Source organism: Mixophyes fleayi, chromosome 10 (genome assembly GCF_038048845.1).
Source record: "Mixophyes fleayi isolate aMixFle1 chromosome 10, aMixFle1.hap1, whole genome shotgun sequence".
NCBI classification, from domain to species: Eukaryota; Metazoa; Chordata; class Amphibia; order Anura; family Limnodynastidae; genus Mixophyes; species Mixophyes fleayi.
The window spans coordinates 77,037,488-77,062,585 of NC_134411.1; the positions used below are offsets into that span (position 1 = coordinate 77,037,488).

At 41.0% G+C, this 25,098-nt stretch overlaps 2 protein-coding genes across 6 annotated transcripts in view; one reads left to right on the top strand and one right to left on the bottom strand.

Annotated features, from left to right (window-relative positions):
• The window catches only part of DNAAF1 (dynein axonemal assembly factor 1), an 87,174-nt gene that overhangs the window by 57,189 nt on the left and 4,887 nt on the right, over positions 1-25,098 (bottom strand). For 3 of the 5 annotated variants that reach the window (XM_075188896.1, XM_075188894.1, XM_075188895.1), the window contains exons 2-4: positions 24,568-24,668; positions 22,656-22,682; positions 15,308-15,354 (exon numbers count right to left, since the gene is read on the bottom strand). The exons of 1 other annotated variant lie outside the window; for it this stretch is intronic. In XM_075188896.1, coding sequence (XP_075044997.1) covers positions 15,308-15,354; positions 22,656-22,665 — 57 coding nt within the window. In that variant the 5' untranslated portion in view covers positions 22,666-22,682; positions 24,568-24,668. Of the gene's footprint in view, positions 1-4,467; positions 4,711-15,307; positions 15,355-22,655; positions 22,683-24,567; positions 24,669-25,098 lie in introns of those variants that run through there. One more of the 5 variants, XM_075188897.1, reaches the window with a different exon arrangement.
• On the top strand, positions 1,405-11,409 carry LOC142104307 (hydroxysteroid dehydrogenase-like protein 1). Its single transcript, XM_075188899.1, has 5 exons — positions 1,405-1,496; positions 4,486-4,744; positions 5,517-5,962; positions 7,375-7,602; positions 9,086-11,409. The coding sequence occupies exons 2-5, from the start codon at positions 4,486-4,488 to the stop codon at positions 9,188-9,190; spliced, it is 1,038 nt and encodes a 345-aa protein (XP_075045000.1). The 5' UTR covers positions 1,405-1,496; the 3' UTR covers positions 9,191-11,409.

Sequence of the window (25,098 nt, forward strand, 5' to 3'; positions counted from 1 at the left end):
GAGGAGTGCTAAAAATTATTGAGTAGATACTGCTGACAGATATGACTTTTGACAGCCAGAAATATTAATGCACAATTAGGGAGGACACCCCAAAAACACTGAGGAGTGCTAAAAATTATTGAGTAGATACTGCTGACAGATATGACTTTTGACAGCCAGAAATATTAATGCACAATTAGGGAGGACACCCCAAAAACACTGAGGAGTGCTACAAATTATTGAGTAGATACTGCTGACAGATATGACTTTTGACAGCCAGAAATATTAATGCACAATTAGGGAGGACACCCCAAAAACACTGAGGAGTGCTAAAAATTATTGAGTAGATACTGCTGACAGATATGACTTTTGACAGCCAGAAATATTAATGCACAATTAGGGAGGACACCCCAAAAACACTGAGGAGTGCTAAAAATTATTGAGTAGATACTGCTGACAGATATGACTTTTGACAGCCAGAAATATTAATGCACAATTAGGGAGGACACCCCAAAAACACTGAGGAGTGCTACAAATTATTGAGTAGATACTGCTGACAGATATGACTTTTGACAGCCAGAAATATTAATGCACAATTATGGGGGACACCCCAAAAGCGCTGGGGAGTGCCAAATATGAAGAAAAAATAATAAACCTCTATCCTCCTCTCTGCACTAGCGATTTTGGTTAGAGCAATTGCAAGAACAATATGGTATTCTCTGTCCCTGCTCTAATTAGCCTATGACTACACCCTGCTCTCTCCCTCTGTCAAATGGCGATGGATTGCTGTGGAGGCGTGTATTTATAAAGTTGAAGTATCGCGAGAACCGAGTCCCGAGATCCGACGACGTCACAATGACGTTCGGCCTCGATTTGGATTCGGAATGGGCGGGAGAGTACCGAGCTGCTCAGCTCGGTACTCGGATACCCAAAGTTCGGGTGGGTTCGGTTCTCGGAGAACCGGACCCGCCCATCTCTAATTACTACGCAAGTGCTGTTGGCTTTGTAGAAAGAAGGTATCTTACTTAGGGGTATATTTACTAAACTACCGGTTTGAAAATGTGGAGATGTTACCTATAGCAACCAATCAGATTCTAGCTGTCATTTTGTAGAATGTACTAAATAAATGATAACTAGAATCCGACTCCACCTCCACTTTCTAAAACCCGCAGTTTAGTAAATATACCCCTTAGATTGAGTTCACCAATAAGTGCAGTTGTAAGGTAACTAATGTTGTTGCCTGTATTATTGAATATTAAAATCAGTTTAAAATGTTTTCATAGCAATTCTGGGTGTGTCAGTATTATTTATGTTTACAAGCGCACAAATTAAATGGTATGTACGAGTTGTAATTGTAATGAAAGAACAAAGTCTTGTTTATCAAGTGTATATGCTGGTGTAGCAACCTCAGCATTACTGAGAAACCAGTTCTTTTAATTTACTTGGATCATCTACCCTTACAGACCACAGCAGGAACAGTGCTGTAGCTTATCCTGAATAGTACTTTCATCTAAAAAGTGAGTTAAATTCCCAATTTAAATTATTTATTTGCATATAGGTTCCTCAATATACAACATGAATGACTTTGTGGCAAAAATAGGATCTTTTATCAGAATTGGAAGTTAGATGAGGTGTATCTTATTATTCCTCTCCCTAACATGTAACTTAATAAAAGGTATTTTCTGTAGTTAGGGTAAATTGTTATGTAGAGTAGGAGAAGTAACACATTAGTTTTGCAAGTTACTATATAGTAGGAATGATGAAAATTACTGAGCGCTGTCTACCTTAACGTGGACAAGAGGATATGAAAGCTGGGTGCTGCCTCTGGGGATTTGAATGGTCTCCCTACCACTCAGATAAAATAGATATAGATACAATTCTTTGGGAATTGTATATATAATATATAGTAGAGTACAGTTATGAAAATTGGTACAAAGGAAAACTGACAGCACCAAAAGTCTGCTTTCATTTTCATAATGATTCCCAAATTTTAGTTCTTATGCAATGTAGGTCTTTTTTGGCTTGATATCTTGATATTGGCTTGATCTTGATATCTGATGTTGTTCTGTGTGTTTTTATTTTGTTGTTTTGCTCTGATTCGCTAGAGCACAAAAAGCCACTGTGACCGACCTGCCCCACATGGGATATGACTGTATTCATTGAAAATGTATGTGTAAAATCCATTGGTATTGCACAAAATCCATACAACAAATGTTGCTCTTTGATTCACATTACACAGAAAACACAGGTGGTCTGATTCAGAGCGAGACGTAAGTTGTTTTGAGCAGCGTATTTTTGCATTTTTTCATACTGCGCATGGTCAGAAAGTGGTGACTGTATACAAATGTGGCAACTTTTTGCCACTTACAACTCCTTACTGCTGAAAAGGCATAACAAAGGTGGAAAGAGGTGTTCTAACCTACAGATATCAGATATCTGCACAGTAAGGGCATGTTTGAGCAATTGTGTTCATATTCATGCTTGGACATAGTCTCAGTTACGTTTAAAAAACAGGTTTCATTTGCGGGTGATCCAGGGGAAGCTGTAAGTAGCAGATGATGATGATGATGATGATGAACACTCAAACTAGTGAACTGCATGTAATTAGAGGTATGCAAATGATTTGCAAACGCCTATTGAGACTTTAGTAGTCGCCGGCCATAGATTGGGATTTGCAGAGCATGTTGTAGGAAAGTTTAGCTAGTTCGTTCAAGTTTAAAAGATTCTTCAAAGTCTCAGGAGGACTTGGCCAACTGTGGATAGATCTGGAATCCTCCGCTTGCCTGGTGTCTTTCTTAGGCTTGACGTTGGGTATGCCACCGAGCGACAGACCTGGAATTATGAAAGCTTACCCGGTTATTTCCTTCACTTCCAAAATTTGGGACTATTGCAGGCTTCATTTTAAGACTACCACAATACCCTCTCCCATAGCACCTCTCTGGGGCAACCCTGCTTCCTCATCAGGACAATGCCATTAACGTTTTTAATCCTGGCACGTGAGAGGCATAAAGTTGATTAGAGATGTACTTGAGTCTGCTCATTGTATTCCACTGGCGACCTTTAAAGAAAAATTGGATTTTCCGTCAATCAACCCATTTGCGTACCTTCCGGTATCACATTATGTTGAATCCCTCTCAAAACCTAATGTTACGAGAGAGTTGACCCTTGTGAAATCTATTTGTGTAAGAGATCCCCTTCAGAAGGGAATTATTTCTAACTTGTATAACCTACTTGTTGCCTCTAGACAGACCAATAACCCTCCCCACGAACTTAAGTGTGAAGCTGATTTGGACAGGCTATCAGATGAGGACACCTGGTCAACAATTAGAGAGCGGGTCTCAAAGACCTCTATCACCTCTATTATGAAAGAAAACGCTTGTAAAATCTATTTTACGTGGTACCTTGTCCTGACTAGGTTGAAAACAATATGGGACCACATCTGACCTATGTTGGTGGGGATGCGGTGAACGGGGATCATTCCTCTACATCTGGTGGTCTTGCCCCAAAATTGCTTTGTTCTGGGATGATGTGGCTGCTTTAATTAGTGAAGTTGCACAGATTCAAATTACTAAATGTCCCTGGTCCTTCCTTTTGGGACCTCCACTGGAGGCTCTTGCTAAATATGCAGAGTAGCTGTCCACACAAATTCTAAACGCAGCCTAGTGGCTAAGAACTGGAAAACAACAGACCCCCCCCCCCCTCCCTTTCCCCATCTAGACAGCACCTCATCAATAAAATATGGTTCCTGGTATAGATGGAAATTTTTTTGGCATACCTAAACAATAAATCCCACAAATTCCCCCCAAATTTGGTGTGAAGACTTTATTTACAATAGTCCCTCCAATGCATACGATAGTATTTCTCATCCTCAAGACACTTCGTCCCTCTTCCTATAACCAGTCTAGTTCAAAACTATATATGGATTCAGCTTTCCTCAACTAGAGGTGTACTGGCCGCCAAAGTCCCATGTCTTGTCTCGGTTCTCCCCCCCCCATCCCCTTATGTCCCTCTCTCTCCTTCCCTTCCCTATTACAATACAGAAAATAGTCCTCACACTCTAATTCATCTTTCAATAGTTTGGTACTTAATCTGTCGATTCAGTTCTGACTGCCTAATTGTGTACTTGTTTGCCTCCGTTTTTTTGTACATTCTCCTGTGTTAATGCTGGGGCTGCTACACATCCCCCTCCAAACGTATATACTGTTACCTATTTTGGTTTGCATAGGCTTTCTATACTGTATGTATACATTGTGTGATGGTACCCTTTAAATAAAGTTATTAAAAAAAAAAAGATTCTTCATAGCAATTACATTTGTATCATATCAAATATAAGGTATTCAAACATATTCGCAAGTTAGACGTAAGTGTCTGAGGGGGGTGTCTGTTGTTAGGCAGATGCATCTTCTCTTTGTCGCATTATCTGCACTCTTTATATTACCAGGATGTACAAGCCCAATTGTAGTTTTTTTTTAAAATAAACATAAGTACATATTATTGCCATTTTAGATGTCAGGAACGCGTTTCTATGGCGCCATGGAGGCAGTGACTGCAGTGAAAAGCATTTTACGGCCTTTTTCTCAGGATGTCTTGTCCTCCTACTACAATCACATGGAGATATTGGCTGCTGTAGGAGCCTTGTACACAGTGCGGAAAACTCTCAACATCCTGTGTGGTTGTTACAGCTTCATCAGACAATATGTTTCTCCTTGTATTTTCCACCGAACCAATGATCTAAAACAATATGGAGAGTGGGCCGTAGTCACCGGTGAGTGTCATAGACATAGGACGTCAGCATTGTGCATTTGGCTGTATGATTTATCTATAACCTTGGGTACTATGGTACATAGTGTGCTTCATAGAATTTACATTTTAAGACCATAAAATCTAGGGCCTGATTCATTAAGGATCTTCACTTAAGAAACTTCTTATTTAAGACTCCTGGACAAAACCATGTTACAATGCAAGGGGTGCAAATTAGTATTCTGTTTTGCACATAAGTTAAATACTGACTGTTTTTCATGTAGCCCACAAATATCAACTTTAAATTTCAGTGTACAAATAAGCTATCAAGTATTTGTGTGCTACATGAAAAAACAGAATTTAACTTATGTGCAATACAGAAAACTAATTTGCTCCCCTTGCATTGTAACATGGTTTTGTCCAGGAGACTTAAATAAGAAGTTTCTCAAGTTAAGATCCTTAATGAATCAGGCCCCTAGTTTTTCCTATAGATAACAATAACGTAACATTACCATCTGTCCTGTAGAGGGCCTACATTTTTTTCTCCATTATGTATGCATGTGATGTTATACGGGTTAAGAAAGGATAAACGAGGACTGGGCCAAAAGCCAAATATACCAGACAAATGTAGATGTGCAACCTGAAGGGCAGGTGAACAAGTGACATATTCCAGATAATATAATATACACCAGTGAGATAGGAATGAAAAATCAAGAAGGAGAGGTAGAACAAAAATCATATGTAGGCAAAATTATATGGTCCATCTCATTATTTATTTGGCTTTGTTTATTTCCCAGGAGCCACCGATGGAATTGGCAAAGCATATGCCGAGGAGCTGGCTAGCCATGGTGTGAACATCATCTTGGTCAGCCGTAATATAGAGAAGCTCCAGAAAGTGTCGGGTGCCATAACTGAAAACTATGGGGTGAAAACCCATTTCATAGTAGCCGATTTCAGCCTAGGCCGTGAGGTGTATCCTTCCATTAAGGAGGGTCTGAGAGATGTGGATGTGGGTATTTTAGTGAACAATGCTGGAGTGGCCTATGAGTATCCACAATTTTTTAATGAGGTTCCAGAAGACAAAGTGTGGGAGATCGTCAATGTCAACATTGCTGCAGCCGTAATGATGGTTCATATAGTGCTCCCCGGCATGGTAGAGAGGAACAGAGGAGCCATTATCAATATATCATCTGCATCATGCTACCAGCCTGTGCCTCTGTTGACTTTGTATGCAGCCTCAAAGGTAATAAAATTGATTAAACTTAATATCCCCTCTCCTAGCAGAACTGTATGAAGCGTCACTTTCTAACACAGGCACTGGGTGGGCCGAAATGAAGTCTCTTTTAGAAACTGACAGTACTATTGTCAGAGCTGGCGTGGTGAGGTCTTCCAAACTACGGGTCCCTGGCATGGAACTCCCACAACTGTGTTAGTTAGAGGCAGGGTGTGTTGGGTTCAAATTAGACTTTTAGTGGAGTTACTTTTTAACTCTTGGAAGAGTTATAATATGCGTTGTGTTTTAATGTCTAATGTAAGAAACTCCAGGGGGTAAATGTATGAAGCTCCGATTTCTTCAAGTCGCTGGAAATCGTCGACTTTGCAGGGGAAATTTAAAGCGGCGATAGCTTGAAAAGGCAAACTTGCCTTTACAAGCCATCGCTGCTTTAAATTTCTCCTGCAGAGTCGACGATTTCTGGTGACTTGCAGAAATAGGAGCTTCATACATTTACCCCCAGGTCTCATCATTATCATTATTTGTAAGGTGTCACACAGCGCCAGATAGTCACATGGCAGGTAGTGCATGTAGAGGAGCAGTGTAGGGTAGGTTATAGTGAACATGTGGCTTTGAAGGTTGGGGTAGAGTCTGGACAGGCCAGGGGAGGGAGCTCCATAAGTGAGGAGCAGTGTGGTAGAAGTCTTGGAGGTGGGAGTGTTTTAGAAGGGAGGCGGTACATAGGTCAGAAGTGGAATGGAGAGGTCCAGCTCAGGTGATGAGGTCAGAGATGTATGAAGAGGAGGTGCTGGTAAGGGCTTTGTAGGTGAAGCTGAGCAGCTTGAATTGAATTCTGGAGGGAATAGGGAGCTAGTGAAGTGATTTGCAGAGTGGTGCAGCAGATGATTATTTTACGGATGTTAAGTAGTAGCTGCATACTGAAAAACTAATGTAAACTTTAACTTATTTAAGCACAGAGCAGAGGGTATGTTCATTTGTACTCTACAGAAGAAGTCTTCATTTAAACATGACTTTGTTTGTTTCCTAAAGGATATGGGGCTCAAAATAACATATGCATGTGGGAATCATCTACACTGGAGAAAAATACAAGTGTGCAGAGCAAGTGTGTTATGTGTCCCTCTCTTAATTTTGACTTCCCATAAGGCACATATACATAATCCACGGAGTAGCTAATATGTGCATGCTCTGTGCACAGATTTTCCTACCATGATGGAAGTTGAGAAACTCTTCTTAGATGGCAGAACACCAGTCATAACAGAGAAACGATTCTTTCCCTAATTTCCCAATATCTCTACTACAACTAAAGTCTTTGTATATAATATTTCTAGTACTACAATATGTTTAATGTTCATCAGAACTTGCTTGGAAATGTTTAATGTTACATTAAAACATTCTGGGTGTTCTGGCTTCTATTTTTACAGACCTTCCTGGATACTTTCAGTCGGACTCTGCATTATGAATACTCCTCTAATGGAATTTTTATACAGAGTATAACTCCCTTTTTTGTGGTCACAAATATGATATCATATAGCAGCCTTTTTCAGAAGAAATCAGTGCTTGTTCCTCTTGCTACAGATTTTGTGCGTCAAGCAGTGAGAACCATAGGAGTGTCCCGGAGGACAGCAGGATATTGGTCTCACTCTATCCAGGTGAACATATACACGTGTAGAGACAATGTAAAAGCATTATACCGTAGTTGACAGATACAGTTCTGAGACTACATTATGGCGTATAATAGGTCTAAAGCAGTGTCTCCCAACTCCAGTCCTCACAGACCCCTAACAGTGCAGGTTTTCCAGGTGACAAGTGAAATAATTAGCACCACCTGTTTATCTGTTACAATGTATCAGTTAGTAATGAATACACCTGTGCTCCTGCAAGGAGATATGGAAAACATGCACTGTTAGGGGTCCCTGAGGACTGGGTTTGGGAAACACTGGTCTAGAGTAATGAAACTAAACATAGATGAGAAGTATAGCAGTGTTTTTTAGTATTAATGCATAAATGTACCATAAAAAGTTGGAAACCCTATATAACTTGGTGTTTATCTTGTTTCTTTTTAAACAAAGAAAAGAGGAAGGTGTCAGGCACAGGATCAGAGGGGAGAGGGGTAGTATCCTATGGAACAGGATGCATTGTATTATGCTTGATGAACAGAATCTAAATCTAGCACTTAGGATAACCACTCAGCATCGGGAGACCTTCCACACTCCTCCCTCTGCTTCCTTGTTATAGGAGCAGCGTCAGCATATGCGCTTAGAATTTCATCTTCACAATCATTGCAGTGGCACCAGTGACTAGGGCCTCTATTGTGGAATTCCCAGGAATCCCCATAGGGCCCAATACCACCGCAGTTAGTGGTGATGAGGAAAGAAGATGCAAATGCTCTGCTCCTGTAATGAGGAAGCGCATCTAGTTTCTGCATAAGGGAAGAGCCGGAGTGGTGGTAGGAGGATTCTCTAAAGTCCCGATGGAGAGTGTGGAATGTTCCTTAATGGTATGGGGGCATGACCAGCATCAGATTTCTGTCTTTCTATGGTTAAAACCCTGAAACTGGAATCTATAATAAACTGTGGTTTCCTCTTGTAACTTATATTGTGTACATACTGTATGTGCATGGTAGGATTAACAAGGAAACGTGTGAGCTTAGTTATTCTGAACTAGGACCCCCTAACAGTGCAGGTTTTCCAGGTGACCAGTGAAATAATTATACCACCTGCTACACCGTGTCTGTCAGTAATGAATACACCTGTGCTCCAGCAAGGAGATATGGAAAACATGCACTGTTAGGGGTTCCTGAGAATTGGATTTGAAAAACACTGTACTAGATTATAGGTGAATACATACAATTGAAGCCAAAAAATAAACATATGACAAAAGAGCCAGATTATGCATAAAATATGGTGATAAGTGTATGTCTATTACATACTTTGTTTACAAACAGTCCAGGTACAGAATTCTTATTAAATTTATATACTTAAATACTCTATATATTGCTTAATGATTTTACTGTTTTGCACATCTACATTTAACCTTTGTCTTATATACTGTATATTAAAGGTAAGAAAAAAAAAAGTACGTAATACAAAATATATTAAAATAGTTTTCTGTGATCATTTTATTTATTTCCAGACTTCCTTGAATCTCTGTATGTCAGAGTGGATTTGGGTACCTCTGATCACCTTCATTTGCAACTCCCACCGTAAGGAGTACTTATCAAAGAAATCGAGGGCTTGAGAGTAAAACGTCTTCTTCTACTCTAAATGCTGTTCCTCTAGGGAGCAATTAAGGGGAGCAATTAAAAGTTACTCAATCTGGAAAATGAATACTAAAATAAACTGTGAGATAATGGTTACTTGGACTGTGTACACACCCTGTTATCACTTAAGTAAAACATATACATATATATATATATATACAAGTTAACCCGTGCATGATACTCATGCATTCTAGTCAAATCAAGATACTTAAGGTCTTAAAAAGGTTCTTGTCATGCATTTGGACCTAGCCCAGGCCTCCTCAGGGGAAGATCGTTACTTCCCGACGCAAGCGCCCTTTTTAATATGTGTTCATGAGGTAAAATTACCTCACGAAAATGAGTTTGAGCCCTCAACTCGTAAATTTAGCTTTTACTACTCCTCCCACGGGGGGATGATGGAAGTTAACTGACTTGACTATTCTAATTTTTTTGTCAAATAATGTCAGTATACCAAATTTCAGGTCAATTGGATGAGCCCTTTCTGAGAAAATAGTTTTTTCCACACACACACACACACACTAACGCACACCTCTACACATGTGTGTTCATGAGGTAAAATTACCTCACGAAAATGAGTTTGAGCCCTACCAAATTTCAGCCCTTTTTGAATTTTTTTCCCCACACACACTAAGAATTTAGTAGGTCAGTGTATAACTCTGCCCAGCAGGTGGCGCTGCAACTTGGTTTTTTTTTTTTTCACACACACACAGACGCCACTAAGCATTTATATATTAGATATAGATTATTACAAGTATTTAATAACCTGAAATATTGATATGGCAATTTTCAACTTATAACCAATAATGAATCAGTCATTTATTTTCTTGCAAGATATTTCACAAACACCTGTCAGCATACACAGTGTGGTATTTGCATGTACACTCACGCATACAGAATGTGAAAGCAGTAGATTCTGAGCTCCAACACCCAAAACCTCACATTTTGAATGAATAAACCATAAACACAAATGGCGAAGCTTGATTGGTCTCCTTGTTCTTGATAATGATGAGTTGTCAAGTGCTCAGTGAAGTTTATCAGATAAACCCGGCTGGAGAGAGAACACAGCCACACAGCTCTGGTGTTCTAAGAACTCTGGTTTACTAAGACATAGACATCACTTTTTGAAGTTCAGATTACATAGACACATCACAAATATAAGACATTATGCCAACCAATAGAAAAATACATATCTCAAGGCTTAAGCAGTCTACAGAAAAAATACAATAGACGTGTGTGTAATATTTTAACGTATTTCTAGAAATCTCTAATGAGCAGATGTATTATCATTGTACCTCATTAGACCTTGGATTTAACAAGCAACAAAAGAGCATTGTGTATCTTACTAGAGACTGAGCCAACTTATCATCTATACCAGTGTTGGCTAACCTGTGACACTCCAGCTGTTGTGAAACTACAAGTCCCAGCATGCTTTGCCAATATATAGCAGCTTATTGCTGGAAGGGTATGCTGGGACTTGTAGTTTCACAACACCTGGCGTGTCACAGGTGAGCCAACACTGATCTATACAAACTGTCAGACATTGAATTTTGACAAGTGACAAAATACAGCTGTGCGAATTAGAAACTACTTTTAGTTTAATTTCATACTTCTTTGTTTTTCTTGTTTAAAATCTAAATTTACTCTTTCATTCCGGACTCCTGTACTCGACATTCCATTGGATCAACAGAAGCCCAGCATATAGAGTTATCTTTTAATCATTTCATTTAACACATTAGTAATAAAAGAGAAGTCCGGTCTCCCTCTTAGTTACAATGACAAAGCTTTATAGAAAGTCTCCATGCCCAGAAATGAACTATATGCCAGAGAAAGCAAGTGTATGCAATTTATCTTCAAGCGCAAAAGGATACTTACGACAGCCTAAGTTTTCCTGGGCAGAACGGGGAGGTGAAGGGGCGTATGCACTTAGGCAATATACAGTAAGGTCGTGCTAAGGGAGAGCGCACGTACCAGCTCCAGATTCAAGCTTTTGGGCATCTCTCAGGTACGGGGTTTTCAATGGTATCACTTGCACCAGCTACAGGTCTGGTGTAAGTGCCGAATAACAGTAATGATGACTATTTGCACGCTAGAACATGTGCAATCAGCAGCAACTGTAAAAATGTATTTTAGGCACAGTAGACATTAATAACATTCTGATAAATGTATTTCCCGATAAAAATAAAAACAATTTTGTTAATGTTCTCTCATTATTGACTATATTATAAACAGGTGACAATCATTGATTTTTCTTCAGCCGACAATAATTGTACGTTTCTTCAGATCTACTTGTAGTTGAATACGGACGTGCGTATGTTCGACTTACGTGTGTTTACAAAAAAAGAACCCGCAATACATTCATTTTGCGTGCCTTAATAAACCAGTCCTTAGATGCCCATGGACACTTTCATCAGAGACCCATTGTAGTATGTTTCTCAGTTATAACTGACTGCTTTTAATTATTATTGTGTCTCCAGTGTAGAAAAATTTGTTGGAAATCAACACAATTATTAGTCACATCAATGTGCACTCTATGGACACTCCGAGTCATATGGAGAGAAAACACCTGGTTGCAAAGACTACGCTACAGCATGTCCTGGACAAGAAGTTTACACTTTTTTTTACACCAAGTGTAATACAGATGGAATAACATTTTTTCTAACTACTACTCTGCTCTGGAGTTTATCTAAATCACTGGTTCCCAACTCCAGTCCTCAGGGACCCCTAACAGTGCATGTTTTCCATATCTCTTTGCTGGAGCACAGGTGTATTCATTAATAACCGACACATTGTTATGGCTGACAGGGAGCAACATAAACTTGTAGAACAGACTGTAGAGGTCTTCACCTATAGCAAGCCGCCTTTCCCGTAGAGCTGGACGCGCTCACAGGTACTTAGATGCCCCCAGGAATTGAACTCAAAGTAGTACAAGTTTATGATGTCACCACAGCACTGGCGAGGGCCATATAGGAGGCAGAAACGGAGTCCAGTAGTCAGGCCGAGGTCAGAGGGTAACAGCAGACAGCAGTGTGAAGTCCAGGCAAGGGTCGGGGGCCAGCAGCAGACAATGAATCCAGAGAACAAACCAAGGTCAGAGGTCACAGGCAATCCAATGGGGTCAAGAAACAAGCCAGGGGTCATACACGGGAAATCAGGTCTAGCAAAATAGCAGAGGAGCAGGGAACAGGAACAGGGAGCCTAGCTACACTGAGAGCTATAACTGGCAGTGAGGCTCTGTCCTCACTGCCTTAAGTAGTGAGGGGAACCAATAGGAGCAGAGTGCCAGCGAGACCCCTCCCTAATATACTAATCACCAATATCTAAAGCCATCACTAGCAAATCTACGCACTGTATTCACTAACCATATAAATGTATATATGTAATAAGTGCGGACAACCACTGGTTAAAAATGTTTAAATTATTTTGCACGCATGCGCCTGGCTGTAGGACAGCTGGCCTGGCGCTGCGGCAGGAGAGACAGAGCGTCCCGGTTGTTGCCCAGGCAACCGGGATGTGGAGGGCGGAAGTGACGTCCCGGTCGTCATGGAGACGGCCGGGGCGCCCGAGGCAGCTGGAAGTGAGCCGCGGCGGCCCATCGGGGAGCCGCGACTCATAACACACATTTTGATCCACAGGTGGTACTAATTATTTCACTTGTGACCTGGAAAACCTGCACTGTTGGGGTCCCTGAGGACTGGAGTTGGGAAAACACTGATCTAAATGCACACAAATACTTGATAGCTTATTTGTACACTGAAATTTAAAGTTGATATTTGTGTGCTACATGAAAAAACAGTCAGTATTTAACTTATGTGCAAAACAGAATACTAATTTGCACCCCTTGCATTGTAACATGGTTTTGTCCAGGAGACTGAAATAAGAAGTTTCTTAAGTTAAGATCCTTAATGAATCAGGCCCCAGAATCTGATTGGTTGCTATAGGCAACATCTCCACTTTTCAAAACCCGCCGGAAACTCGCAACTTGATACATTTAGCCCAAAATCTAATTTTTGCATCATACACTGTATCTTACACAAAAAGAAAACAAGGGCTTTTCACTCTGCTGCACTACTCCATTGTTATTGACCCCAATTGTTCTCTTTATCACACTAGTTAGCAATATTAATACAATCTATTGTAACAATTAATATTAATAATGAAGAGTGGTACTACCATGTTAGACCATATTGAACTGCTTCTTTCCTTTATGTTACAAAAATAATGTGACTGAACTTAAACATATTTTCCAAAGCAGAATTATTATTCCCTTCCCTTCCCTTCCCTTCCCTATTTACAATAAAAATTCAACTTGCCAAGTTCTGGAAAATCTGTTTTCCACTTTTTAAAAATGTGTTATAGGTAGAGGAGCAAGTAGCTGCACAGTACCTTAGTGTAAGAATAACATTCATTTAAAAATTTATCTCTATAATTTGCCAAATTGATCATCTTTAATTATGCAGCTCGTATTTTCAACACACCCATCCAGCGCGTTCAACATCATGGGTGTGTGTCAAAGAAAAACCTGCTTTTCATTTGTGCAGTGAATCGTAAAAAATTAGATACATTCAACAAGAAAAATATGAACATTATAAAATACAATGTACATTCAGCAAAAAGGAAAAATATATACATCATCATCATCATCATCTATTTATTTATAAAGCGCCACTAATTCTGCAGCGCTGTACAGAGAACTCATTAACATCAGTCCCTGCCCCATTGGAGCTTACAATCTAAAACAAATCAAAACGGACCTTTCACATGATTACTAAATAAAAATAGTTAAAAAAAAATACAAGTTTAAAGACATAAAAAACATTGGAAACTGCTTTTCATTGGTAAGACCTCATCTTGAATACAGAGTACAGTTCTGGGCACCACTCCATAAAAAAAATACATTTTGGAACTAGGGCTCAGAGAAGGATGACAAAATTGACAACTGGTATGGAGGCATTAAGTTATTAGAACAGGTTAGCCAGTTTAGACATGTTTACTTTAGAAAAAAGGCGTCTAATAGTGGATATGATTGCTATGTACAAATACATTAAGAGTCAATACAGAGAACTTTTTACCCCAAGGACTATACACAGGACACGTGGTCACCTCCTAAGGTTAGAAGACAGGAAGTTTCACAACCAGCAAAGGAAGGGGTTCTTTACAGTAAGGGTAGTCAAGATATGGAATTCACTGCCAGGGAAGCTTGTGATGGCAGATTTAATTGATATGTTTATGAAAGGTGTAGGTAAATTTTCAGCAGTAAAGGATATCCAGGGACACAACCGTTAATTAAAATGAAGAACAGTAGTGGATCCAGGGAGAAATAGGACTGCAATATTGGGTCTGGAGGGATTTTTCCTGATTGAAACAGATTGGCGGTTGCGTTATCTGGATCAATTTCAAATATAAGATAGAGATCGCAGGAGATCCAAATAGGTTGAACTTGATGGAATGGTGTCTTTTTCCAACCTCATCAACCATGTTACTATTTTACTATATGTACAATGAATCATCAGATTTAAAATTAGTGTACGAAAGAAACATATACCTCAAAAGAGATTACGTATTGAAATATATACTTATTAGCATCCAATACAAATATACTAATAAAAAATAAATAGACAAAGGTTTTTTCCTAACAGAAATCAATGCTTACATGTTATTATAAACTCCTATATTATAAAACCACCTATAATCTCAGTCGGATGGCACACAAGCTTCCGTATACAATTCCGTTCATTATACCTATCTACACAGTGGCCAGAAATGTAATCCTTTTTTCTTTTATAATCAAATATGGTCTATCTATGTAAAAATATACCGGCCTTTTCTATATAAACGTATCTAAAATTAGCTGCAAATCACCGCATATTTTCCCAGACTAAAGTTATTTTCTGTATTCTGTTCATTAAATGCTAATATATATGATACATATTTATTTCTACAATGAATGGAAGCACTGAAATGTACAAACATACAATATAAAATATATATAAACCAATCTGAGGATAATTAATCTACCGTTATTATAATATTATCGTTAAAATGAAATCATAATGAACCAGTTCCTATTTTATTACAAATACTATTGTTCCACCTACCTGTGGTAAGAATCCATCCGTATTTGTGTCGGCGATTTGATTAGGTGATTTTAACTAGGGATGTGCACCGGCGACTTTTGAGGTCTCGTGTTTTGTGTTTTGGATCCGGATTTTCGTTATTTTTGAGGTTCGGATTTGTCTCGCAAAACACTTGACGAAAGGTCTCGGTTCGGATTTAAGGTATTGGATTCGGATTTTTTTTGAAAAAAACATAAAAAGTTTAAAAATCAAGTTTTTGGGCTTATTTTCACTCCTAGGCTTTTATTAACCTCAATAACATTCAATAACAAGCATTTCCACTAATTTACAGTGTATTCTGAACACCTCACAATATAGTTATTAGTCCAAAACGTTGCAACAAGGTATCTTTCTGGACTGCGTAGAGGAGTGGGTCACCACAATATATATTAAAAACCCTGAACTTTTATGATTCGCACCAATAAATGTACCTGGACTGCGTAGAGGAGTGGGTCACCACAATATCTATTAAAAACCCTGAACTTTTATGATTCGCACCAATAAATGTACCTGGACTGCGTAGAGGAGTGGGTCACCACAATATATATTAAAAACCCTGAACTTTTATGATTCGCACCAATAAATGTACCTGGACTGCGTAGAGGAGTGGGTCACCACAATATATATTAAAAACCCTGAACTTTTATGAATCGCACCAATAAATGTACCTGGACTGCGTAGAGGAGTGGGTCACCACAATATCTATTAAAAACCCTGAACTTTTATGATTCGCACCAATAAATGTACCTGGACTGCGTAGAGGAGTGGGTCACCACAATATATATTAAAAACCCTGAACTTTTATGATTCGCACCAATAAATGTACCTGGACTGCGTAGAGGAGTGGGTCACCACAATATATATTAAAAACCCTGAACTTTTATGAATCGCACCAATAAATGTACCTGGACTGCGTAGAGGAGTGGGTCACCACAATATATATTAAAAACCCTGAACTTTTATGATTCGCACCAATAAATGTACCTGGACTGCGTAGAGGAGTGGGTCACCACAATATCTATTAAAAACCCTGAACTTTTATGATTCGCACCAATAAATGTACCTGGACTGCGTAGAGGAGTGGGTCACCACAATATATATTAAAAACCCTGAACTTTTATGATTCGCACCAATAAATGTACCTGGACTGCGTAGAGGAGTGGGTCACCACAATATATATTAAAAACCCTGAACTTTTATGAATCGCACCAATAAATGTACCTGGACTGCGTAGAGGAGTGGGTCACCACAATATCTATTAAAAACCCTGAACTTTTATGATTCGCACCAATAAATGTACCTGGACTGCGTAGAGGAGTGGGTCACCACAATATATATTAAAAACCCTGAACTTTTATGATTCGCACCAATAAATGTACCTGGACTGCGTAGAGGAGTGGGTCACCACAATATATATTAAAAACCCTGAACTTTTATGAATCGCACCAATAAATGTACCTGGACTGCGTAGAGGAGTGGGTCACCACAATATATATTAAAAACCCTGAACTTTTATGATTCGCACCAATAAATGTACCTGGACTGCGTAGAGGAGTGGGTCACCACAATATCTATTAAATACCCTGAACTTTTATGATTCGCACCAATAAATGTACCTGGACTGCGTAGAGGAGTGGGTCACCACAATATATATTAAAAACCCTGAACTTTTATGATTCGCACCAATAAATGTACCTGGACTGCGTAGAGGAGTGGGTCACCACAATATATATTAAAAACCCTGAACTTTTATGATTCGCACCAATAAATGTATCTGGACTGCGTAGAGGAGTGGGCACTGGGCACCACAATAAAATATATAAAAAACCTTCAACAGATCTGCATTACACTACACATACGGCTGCTCCTCCATCCTCTCCATCATATACATGTTGGAGTTTTAGCGTGTGACAACCTCTTGTTTTTGATAATGTCAGTGCATTTGGAATATTTTTCAATTTGCCCCACACCACTGAATGTACTTTATCTATGATACGCAATACGCATCTATCTATCTTGACTGCGTAGTGTGGTGGCCCCGGTACACAATTTGGTACCGAGGCCACAATATAATTTAAAAACCCTCCACGTGTCGGAATTCCACCAAACAAGTATCTGGACTGCATAGTGGGGTGGCCCCGGTACCCAATTTGATACCGGGGCCACAATACCTCCTCCAAACATGCTCCAGACAATTCGTCATTGACAGACCCCAGACAGACAGGATCGTAGTGTTATTGTTTGACTTTGTAAACCCAAAAAAATGTCCCTGTTGCACATAGTCGTGCAATGAAGACTGACTTTTTCATTTAAAGGCACGATCTTTAAAGTGTAGTGTTTGTAAGTCTAAGTCATATTATACTTTTGGTAAAATTGGTTTTTTTTGTTCCTCTTTATGGTAATTAATTAGTAATAGAATTAAAGTAGGAAATAGAATTAAATAGAATTAAAGTAGGAAATAGAGTGGTATAGAGTTGTAGTGTGGTATAGATAGAGTGGTCCACACAATATAATAATAAAACCCTCAACTGGTCTGAATTCCACCAAACAAGTATCTTGACTGCGTAGTGTGGTGGCCCCGGTACACAATTTAGTACCGAGGCCACAATATAATTTAAAAACCCTCCACGTGTCGGAATTCCACCAAACAAGTATCTGGACTGCATAGTGGGGTGGCCCCGGTACCCAATTTGATACCGGGGCCACAATACCTCCTCCAAACATGCTCCAGACAATTCGTCATTGACAGACCCCAGACAGACAGGGTCGTAGTGTTATTGTTTGACTTTGTAAACCCAAAAAAATGTCCCTGTTGCACTTGCACATAGTCGTGCAATGAAGACTGACTTTTTCATTTAAAGGCACGATCTTTAAAGTGTCAGAAAGAGAGAGAAGACACAGGAGAGGAGAGTTGTAGCTGGGGACCTGGGGTGGAAGCTCCCAGGCTCCCCCAGCATTGCCTGGAAGTCTGAGCGTGGTGACTGAGCCAGGGCAAGGAATGTGTGCCCTGGATGAGGGGGAGAACTCCATGCCACTATAGTGAACCCAAGAGAGAGGGGGACACTGCACATGGAAGAGGCCCTGGAGTGAGGGCTGCTACAAGAGGCATGGTAGCTGTAGTGTCAGATCCTGAGGCTGAGAGTACACAGAGTGACGTGTCAGAGCACAGGAGACATTATCCCCGCAGAGGAGGGATGAGCTGCAGTTGAGAGGTCTGTTGTTGAAATAGGACATGCACACTTTAACAAACCAATCATTTCAGCGACAGGGCCTACCAAACAACTTTGACTGAAATGATTGGTTTGTTTGGGCCCCCACACCAAAAAAGCTATTCATCTCTCCCTGTACAGACTAAACAGGCTCTACTGAGGCAAGATGTCGTCCTCATCCTCAACCTCTGATTCCTCTCCCCCTACAGTGTGTACTTCCTCCTCATCACACATTATCAATTCGTCCCCGCTGGACTCCACAACCACAGGTCCCTCTGTAGTATCTGGAGGGCAGTGCTGTACTTCATTGAGGAATTGATTATTCATTTTTATAAACATCATTTTTTCAACGTTGTGAGGAAGCAACCTCCTTCGCCGCTCACTGACCAGGTTCCCCGCTGCACTAAAAACTCTTTCCGAGTACACACTGGAGGGGGGACAACTCAGGTAAAATAGAGCCAGTTTGTACAGGGGCTTCCAAACTGCCTTTTTTTCCTGCCAGTAACAATATGGACTGTCTGACATGTCTACTTGGATGGTGTCAGCAAAGTAATCATCCACAATTTTTTCTATTGTCACAGCATCCAATGCAGCGAGAGTAGACATGTCTGCAATGGTTGGCAGGTCCTTCAGTCCGGACCAGATGTTATCAGCATCCCCGCCAGTGCCTCTTTTGGGAAAACTGAGCTTTTTCCTCGCAGCCATAGATGTGGAAGAAAATGAGGGTGGAGCTGTTGGCATGTCACGGTCCTCTTCAGAGGACAATCTCCTGACCAGCAGGTCTTTGCACCGCTGTAGATTTGTGTCCGCCGGAAACAGAGACACAACATACGCTTTAAACCGAGGATCGAGCACGGTGGCCAGAATGTATTCCTCTGACTTTAAAAGAGTGACCACCCTCGGATCCTGGCAAAGCGTACGAAGGGCTACATCCACAAGAGCTACATGCTTGCTGTAATCGCAATGGCTTACCAGCTCCTCCCTCACTTTCTCCAGCTGCTTCTGCAACAGCCTGATCAGGGGAATGACCTGACTCAAGCTGGCAGTGTCGGAACTGACTTCTCGTGTGGCAAGTTCAAATGGCTGCAGAACCTTGCACAACACGGAAATCAGTCTCCACTGCGCTTGACTCAGGCGCATCCCCACTCCTTTGCCTATGTCGTAGGTGGCTGTGTAGGCCTGAATGGCCTTTTGCTGCTCCTCCATCCTCTGCAGCATATAGAGGGTGGAGTTCCAGCGCGTCACAACCTCTTGTTTGAGGTGATGGCAGGGCAGGTTCAAGCTTTTTTGATGTGCCTCTAGTCTGCGGTAGGCACTGGCTGAATGCCGAAAGTGTCCAGCAATTTTGCGGGCCACCGCAAGCATCTCCTGCACACCCCTGTCACTCTTGAGGTAATGCTGCACCACCAAATTAATGGTGTGGGCAAAACATGGGACGTGCTGGAAATTGCCCATATTTAATGCCCGCACAATGTTACTGGCATTGTCTGACACCACAAATCCCCATGAGAGTCTAAGTGGGGTAAGCCACTGGGAGATAATTTCCCTCATTTTCTCTAATATGTTGTCAGCGTTGTGCCTCTTATTAAAGCCTGTAATGCACAATGTTGCCTGCCTTTGCATGAGCAGCCATTTTGTAGATGCTGCTACTGATGCAGCTGTTGCTGTTGCTGCGGAAGGGGATGCATCTACCCAGTGGGCTGTCACAGTCATATAGTCCTTCGTTTGCCCAGAACCACTTGTCCACATGTCCGTGGTTAAGTGGACAGTGGGTACAACCGCATTTTTAAGAGCACTGAGGACACTTGATCGTACTTCTCTGTACATTTTTGGTATCGCCTGCCTAGTGAAGTGGAATCTCGAGGGGATTTGGTACCGGGGACACAATACCTCCATCAACCCTCTAAATCCCACTCCACTGATGGCGGACACCGAGCGCACGTCTAACACCAACATTGCAGTTACAGCCGCAGTTATACGCTTTGCAATAGGGTGACTACTATCGTATTTGGTGGTCATGGCAAACGACTGTTGGACGGTCAATTGTTTGGTGAAAGACTTAGCGGTCTTACGACTTCCCCTCTGGGAAGATGACCGACTAACAGCAGCAACAGCAGCAGTGGCAGTAGTAGGCGTACCGCTGCAGGATTCCTCGGATGAATCCCGTATTGAGGAGGACTCAGTCTGGCTGCTGACTTGGGCTGCAGGACTGAATCTGATGGAGATTGTGGAGGAAGTTGACGAGGAGGGTGTTGCTGGTGTGTATCCAACTGGACCACGGGATTTAGGTGTCCCTGTACCGATGAGGGTCCTAGCCCCAGTTCCTGAACTAACCACTGAACTATGAAGGTTATTCAGGTGACGTATAAGGGAGGATGTTCCTAGGTGGGCAAGATCCTTACCCCTGCTTATTTGAGCTTTACATAAGCTACATATTGCCATACATTGGTTGTCTGGATTTGGATAAAAATAACTCCAGACCGAAGAGGTGCATTTTTTGGTCTTCTGACCAGGCATGACGATGGGCTTTTTCATCCCATGGACATCAGCTGTTTCCCCCCCTGGTGCCTCATTTACAATAACCACATCACCATCCTCATCATCAAGTTCCTCCACAGCGCCAGCTACATCATCAATAGCCTCCTCCCGAGCCACCTCTTCCCGTACAGTGATGGGAAGGTCAGGCTTGACAACCACCAACACCCTTGGACTCGCCTTGGGGATTTGTGATAATTTCTCTTTAGAAGGCAGAGTTGTTTGCTGTTTTGTTGCTGACAGCATAACTCTCTTCAATTTTTTGTAGGGGGGGGGAGGAGGAGGAGGGCTAAGATCCGTGGGTGAAGCTGAACCACTAGTCATGAACACGGGCCAGGGCCTAAGCCGTTCCTTGCCACTCCGTGTCGTAAATGGCATATTGGCAACTTTACGTTTCTCCTCAGATGATTTTAAGTTTCTCTTTTTGCTACTTTTTCTTAACTTGGGCTTTTTGGATTTTACATGCCCGGTACTACGAGATTGGGCATCGGGCTTGGAAGACGACGTTGATGGCATTTCATCGTCTATGTCATGACTAGTGGCAGCAGCTTCAGCATTAGGAGGAAGTGGGTCTTGATCTTTCCCTACTTTATCCTCCAAATTTTTGGTCTCCATTATATGTAGCACAAGATACTGCAGAATGTGTGAACTTGGTAATATTGCAGTACCAATGGACTTATACTGCTGGATTGGTTTTGCAAATTTGGTTATAATTATTATATATTTTTTTTTTTTTAAATTTTTTATTATTTTTTACTTTTTTTTTATTTTTTAAAAACTTGGGAATAATGGGGAAATAACTATGCCCTTAGAAGCACAGAGCACAGGACACAGCAACACTGGACTGAACAGGACACGGCACAGGACCCAGCAGCACTACGGAACTCAGCAGGACAGAGCACAGGACACAGCACCACTGGACTGATACTGCAGAATGTGTAAACTTTGTAATATTGCAGTACCACTGGACTTTTACTGCTGAATGTGTGAACTTGGTAATATTGCAGTACCAATGGGCTTATACTGCAGGATTGGTTGTGAAAATTTTGTGGTAATTAAAAAATATTAAAGTAGTTTTTGGTATTTTTTAAAAAAACTTTTTTTTATTTTTTTAAACACAGGGGAATATTGGGGAAATAACTATGCCCTTAGAAGCACAGAGCACAGGACACAGCACCACTGGACTGAACAGGACACAGCACAGGACCCAGCAGCACCACTGACCTCAGAAGGACAGAGCACAGCACACAGCACGACTGGACTGATACTGCAGAACACAGCACAGCACAGCACAGCACAGCACAGCACTAAACAGCACAGAACTAAACAGCACAGAACTAAACAGCACAGAGGACCACCTAACACACCCTCCCTCTACCCTGATCAATGCCCGAGTGAAGATGGCGGCGACTAGCGGGGAATTTATAGGATCCGAGTATCGCGAGATCCGACAACGGGATTATGAGTCAGAGCCTCAGTTTCACTTTTGAATTTGGCGCCAATACCCGGATCTGTCTCGGATCCGACTCGGATCCGCAACGTTCGGGTGGGCTCGGATTTCAGAAATCCGAGTGCGCTCATCCCTAATTTTAACATCTACATCCAGCTTTCGTCTAGTAATAAAGAATATGTTTAATTTTTCAGCATGTAGACTTGTTGGAATTATGAAATAATATCTTTCTTTGGAATGCCTAAGTTGATAGATATATCCAGATCTATTTCTGGTAAAAGAGAATATAAGTTTTATTTTTGGGATCGATTATATGTATTTGTTGTGGTATAAAAAAGGGAATAAAGATTGTTTCCTAAGTGGTTATCCTCAAATACAAGGAACATTCAAAAATGTTTAAGATTTCATCCGTTACACATAAAATAAGGTGATAGAGTATATAATATATTTTCACGCAGATTACACTATGATGGGTTTTGTTTTATGATTTTTTTCACGTTATACTTAAAATACAAGACGAAAAGCATTATCCACAACAGGAATTTCACAGGAGTTTGATGGATTTGATTTTCACGGTTGAACTGTGAGACATTATGGGGGGAATTCAATTGGCCGTGTTACTGTCAAAAGTAACGTGGCCAGTACACCATTACCGTTAATACAGTAATTTTAACTAGAGATGCTCAGGCTCTGTTCCCCGAGAACTGAACACACCTGAACTTAGCAGATCCGAGTACCGAGCCGAGCTGGCTCTGTACTTTCGCGCGCTCTCGGAATAGAAAATGATACAAAACGTCATCGTTACGTCATCAGGTCTCACGAGTTTTGGATTCTATAAGTACCGCCCTCCAAGGCGATCCAGCGCCATTTCACAGAGGGACAAAGAAGAGGCAGCACTGTTCGTGGCAGTCTCTAGTGCAGTTGGGCAGTGTCATAGGTAGAAAAGAAAGAGGAGGGGTAGCAGTGTTCTTCAAAGTCTCCAGTGACATTCAGGAGAGCTCCATTGCTAATTGTCATTGCTGAAATAGAAATAATAGGTCTGGCATACTTGGTCTTCTAAATCAGCAGTCACATTTTACTGTGTTATCAAAATGGATTCACAGCAATACACAGAAGAGCAGGAGCACCAAGCAGCTGCTGGCACCAGTCATGAGGATAGTAATCCCTCTACGTCATCTGCTAAAGCCTATGTTAAAGTGCATAGTGTTATTACGTCAGGGAAATAAAAATGTAAAAAAACACCTTTTTCCTTGGTCAAGAAAAAAAGACCTGTAATCCAGGCAAAGTTATCTGCAGAAAAAAATAAAATTGCCAACATGCCATTCTACACACGCAGTGGCAAGGAAAGAATGAGGCCTTCGCCTTTCTCTATGAGTGCTAGTTCTGCAAATAGGGATTTTAGAGAAAAAAACAAAACAAAATTGGGATCCAAAATCAAAACACGCAAGGGCGGTTTTGCCAAAACCAACCAGAACACGGGGGTCAGTGAACATCTCCAATTTTCACTTGGGTTTCTGCTCGCAACTCAGGGAGCTGCGAGCAAAAATCCAGCATAGAAATTACCGTACTAACGGTAATAATACGCGCTATTACTGTATTAACGGTAATAGTGTGCAGGCCGCGTTACTTTCGACAGTAACATGGCCAATTGAATTCCCCCTATAAGTGAACTGAAAGACTTATATCACTTAAAAAAATTATTTTATCACAATGTATGGTATTGGTTAAATATTGGTATTAAGATATAATATTTTTTATTTTCAAAAGCGCTAATTTATACTATATTGTCACAATTGGTTTTTATTTATATTTTTTGCTGGATGAAACCTTTATCTAGCTGCTAGTTTCCGTCGGGTTTGAAAAATGGAGAAGTTGCCTATAGCAACCAATTAGATTCTAGTCATCATTTTGTAGACACCTCCATTTTTGAAACCCGCCGGAAACTCGCAGCTTGATACATTTACCCCTTAGTGTGAAAATCAGCATGTGTAGATTGTACAGGATAATCTAGATAAATTGTTTTATTATTTCCTGAGTTGGGGAAGTACCTTAGTTTCTTCTGTAGGTCTGCTTTCACCTGGAGCTCAATAGATGCCACTGAAGAAATTCTGTATGATATTTCTTTGTTCCACTGCTTCTGTACAGTGTGCTAGTTTGGATGCAAAGTATTAATTGGTCAGTAGATATATTGGTAAGCGCCTGCTTTTCGACCCAAATAGGGCTTCTCAATATCAAGGGGTTACCTCCGGCTTGTCACAACTATTAGCGTACCTGCTATTGTTGGCACAACTCAGAGGAAGGTGCGGAATCTAACGTGCCCTTGGTATTCACCAGGAACCCCCGAAAGGCGGTATGGACTCCGCTGCAGGGACACGCAAGTCGCGGTCCTTCCACGAGTCAGATAGCGAGATACAAGAAGAGGTTGTCAGACTGGCCGGGTCGGTAACGTTCTGGAAGCACAGTACCAATAGGGAAAATCCAAGAGGGGTGGTCAAACAGTCCGGGTCAGAAAGGTCACAGGCAAACGAGAGAAGTCAGTAACAATAGCTAGGAGCTGGAAACACAGGAACACGCTGGAG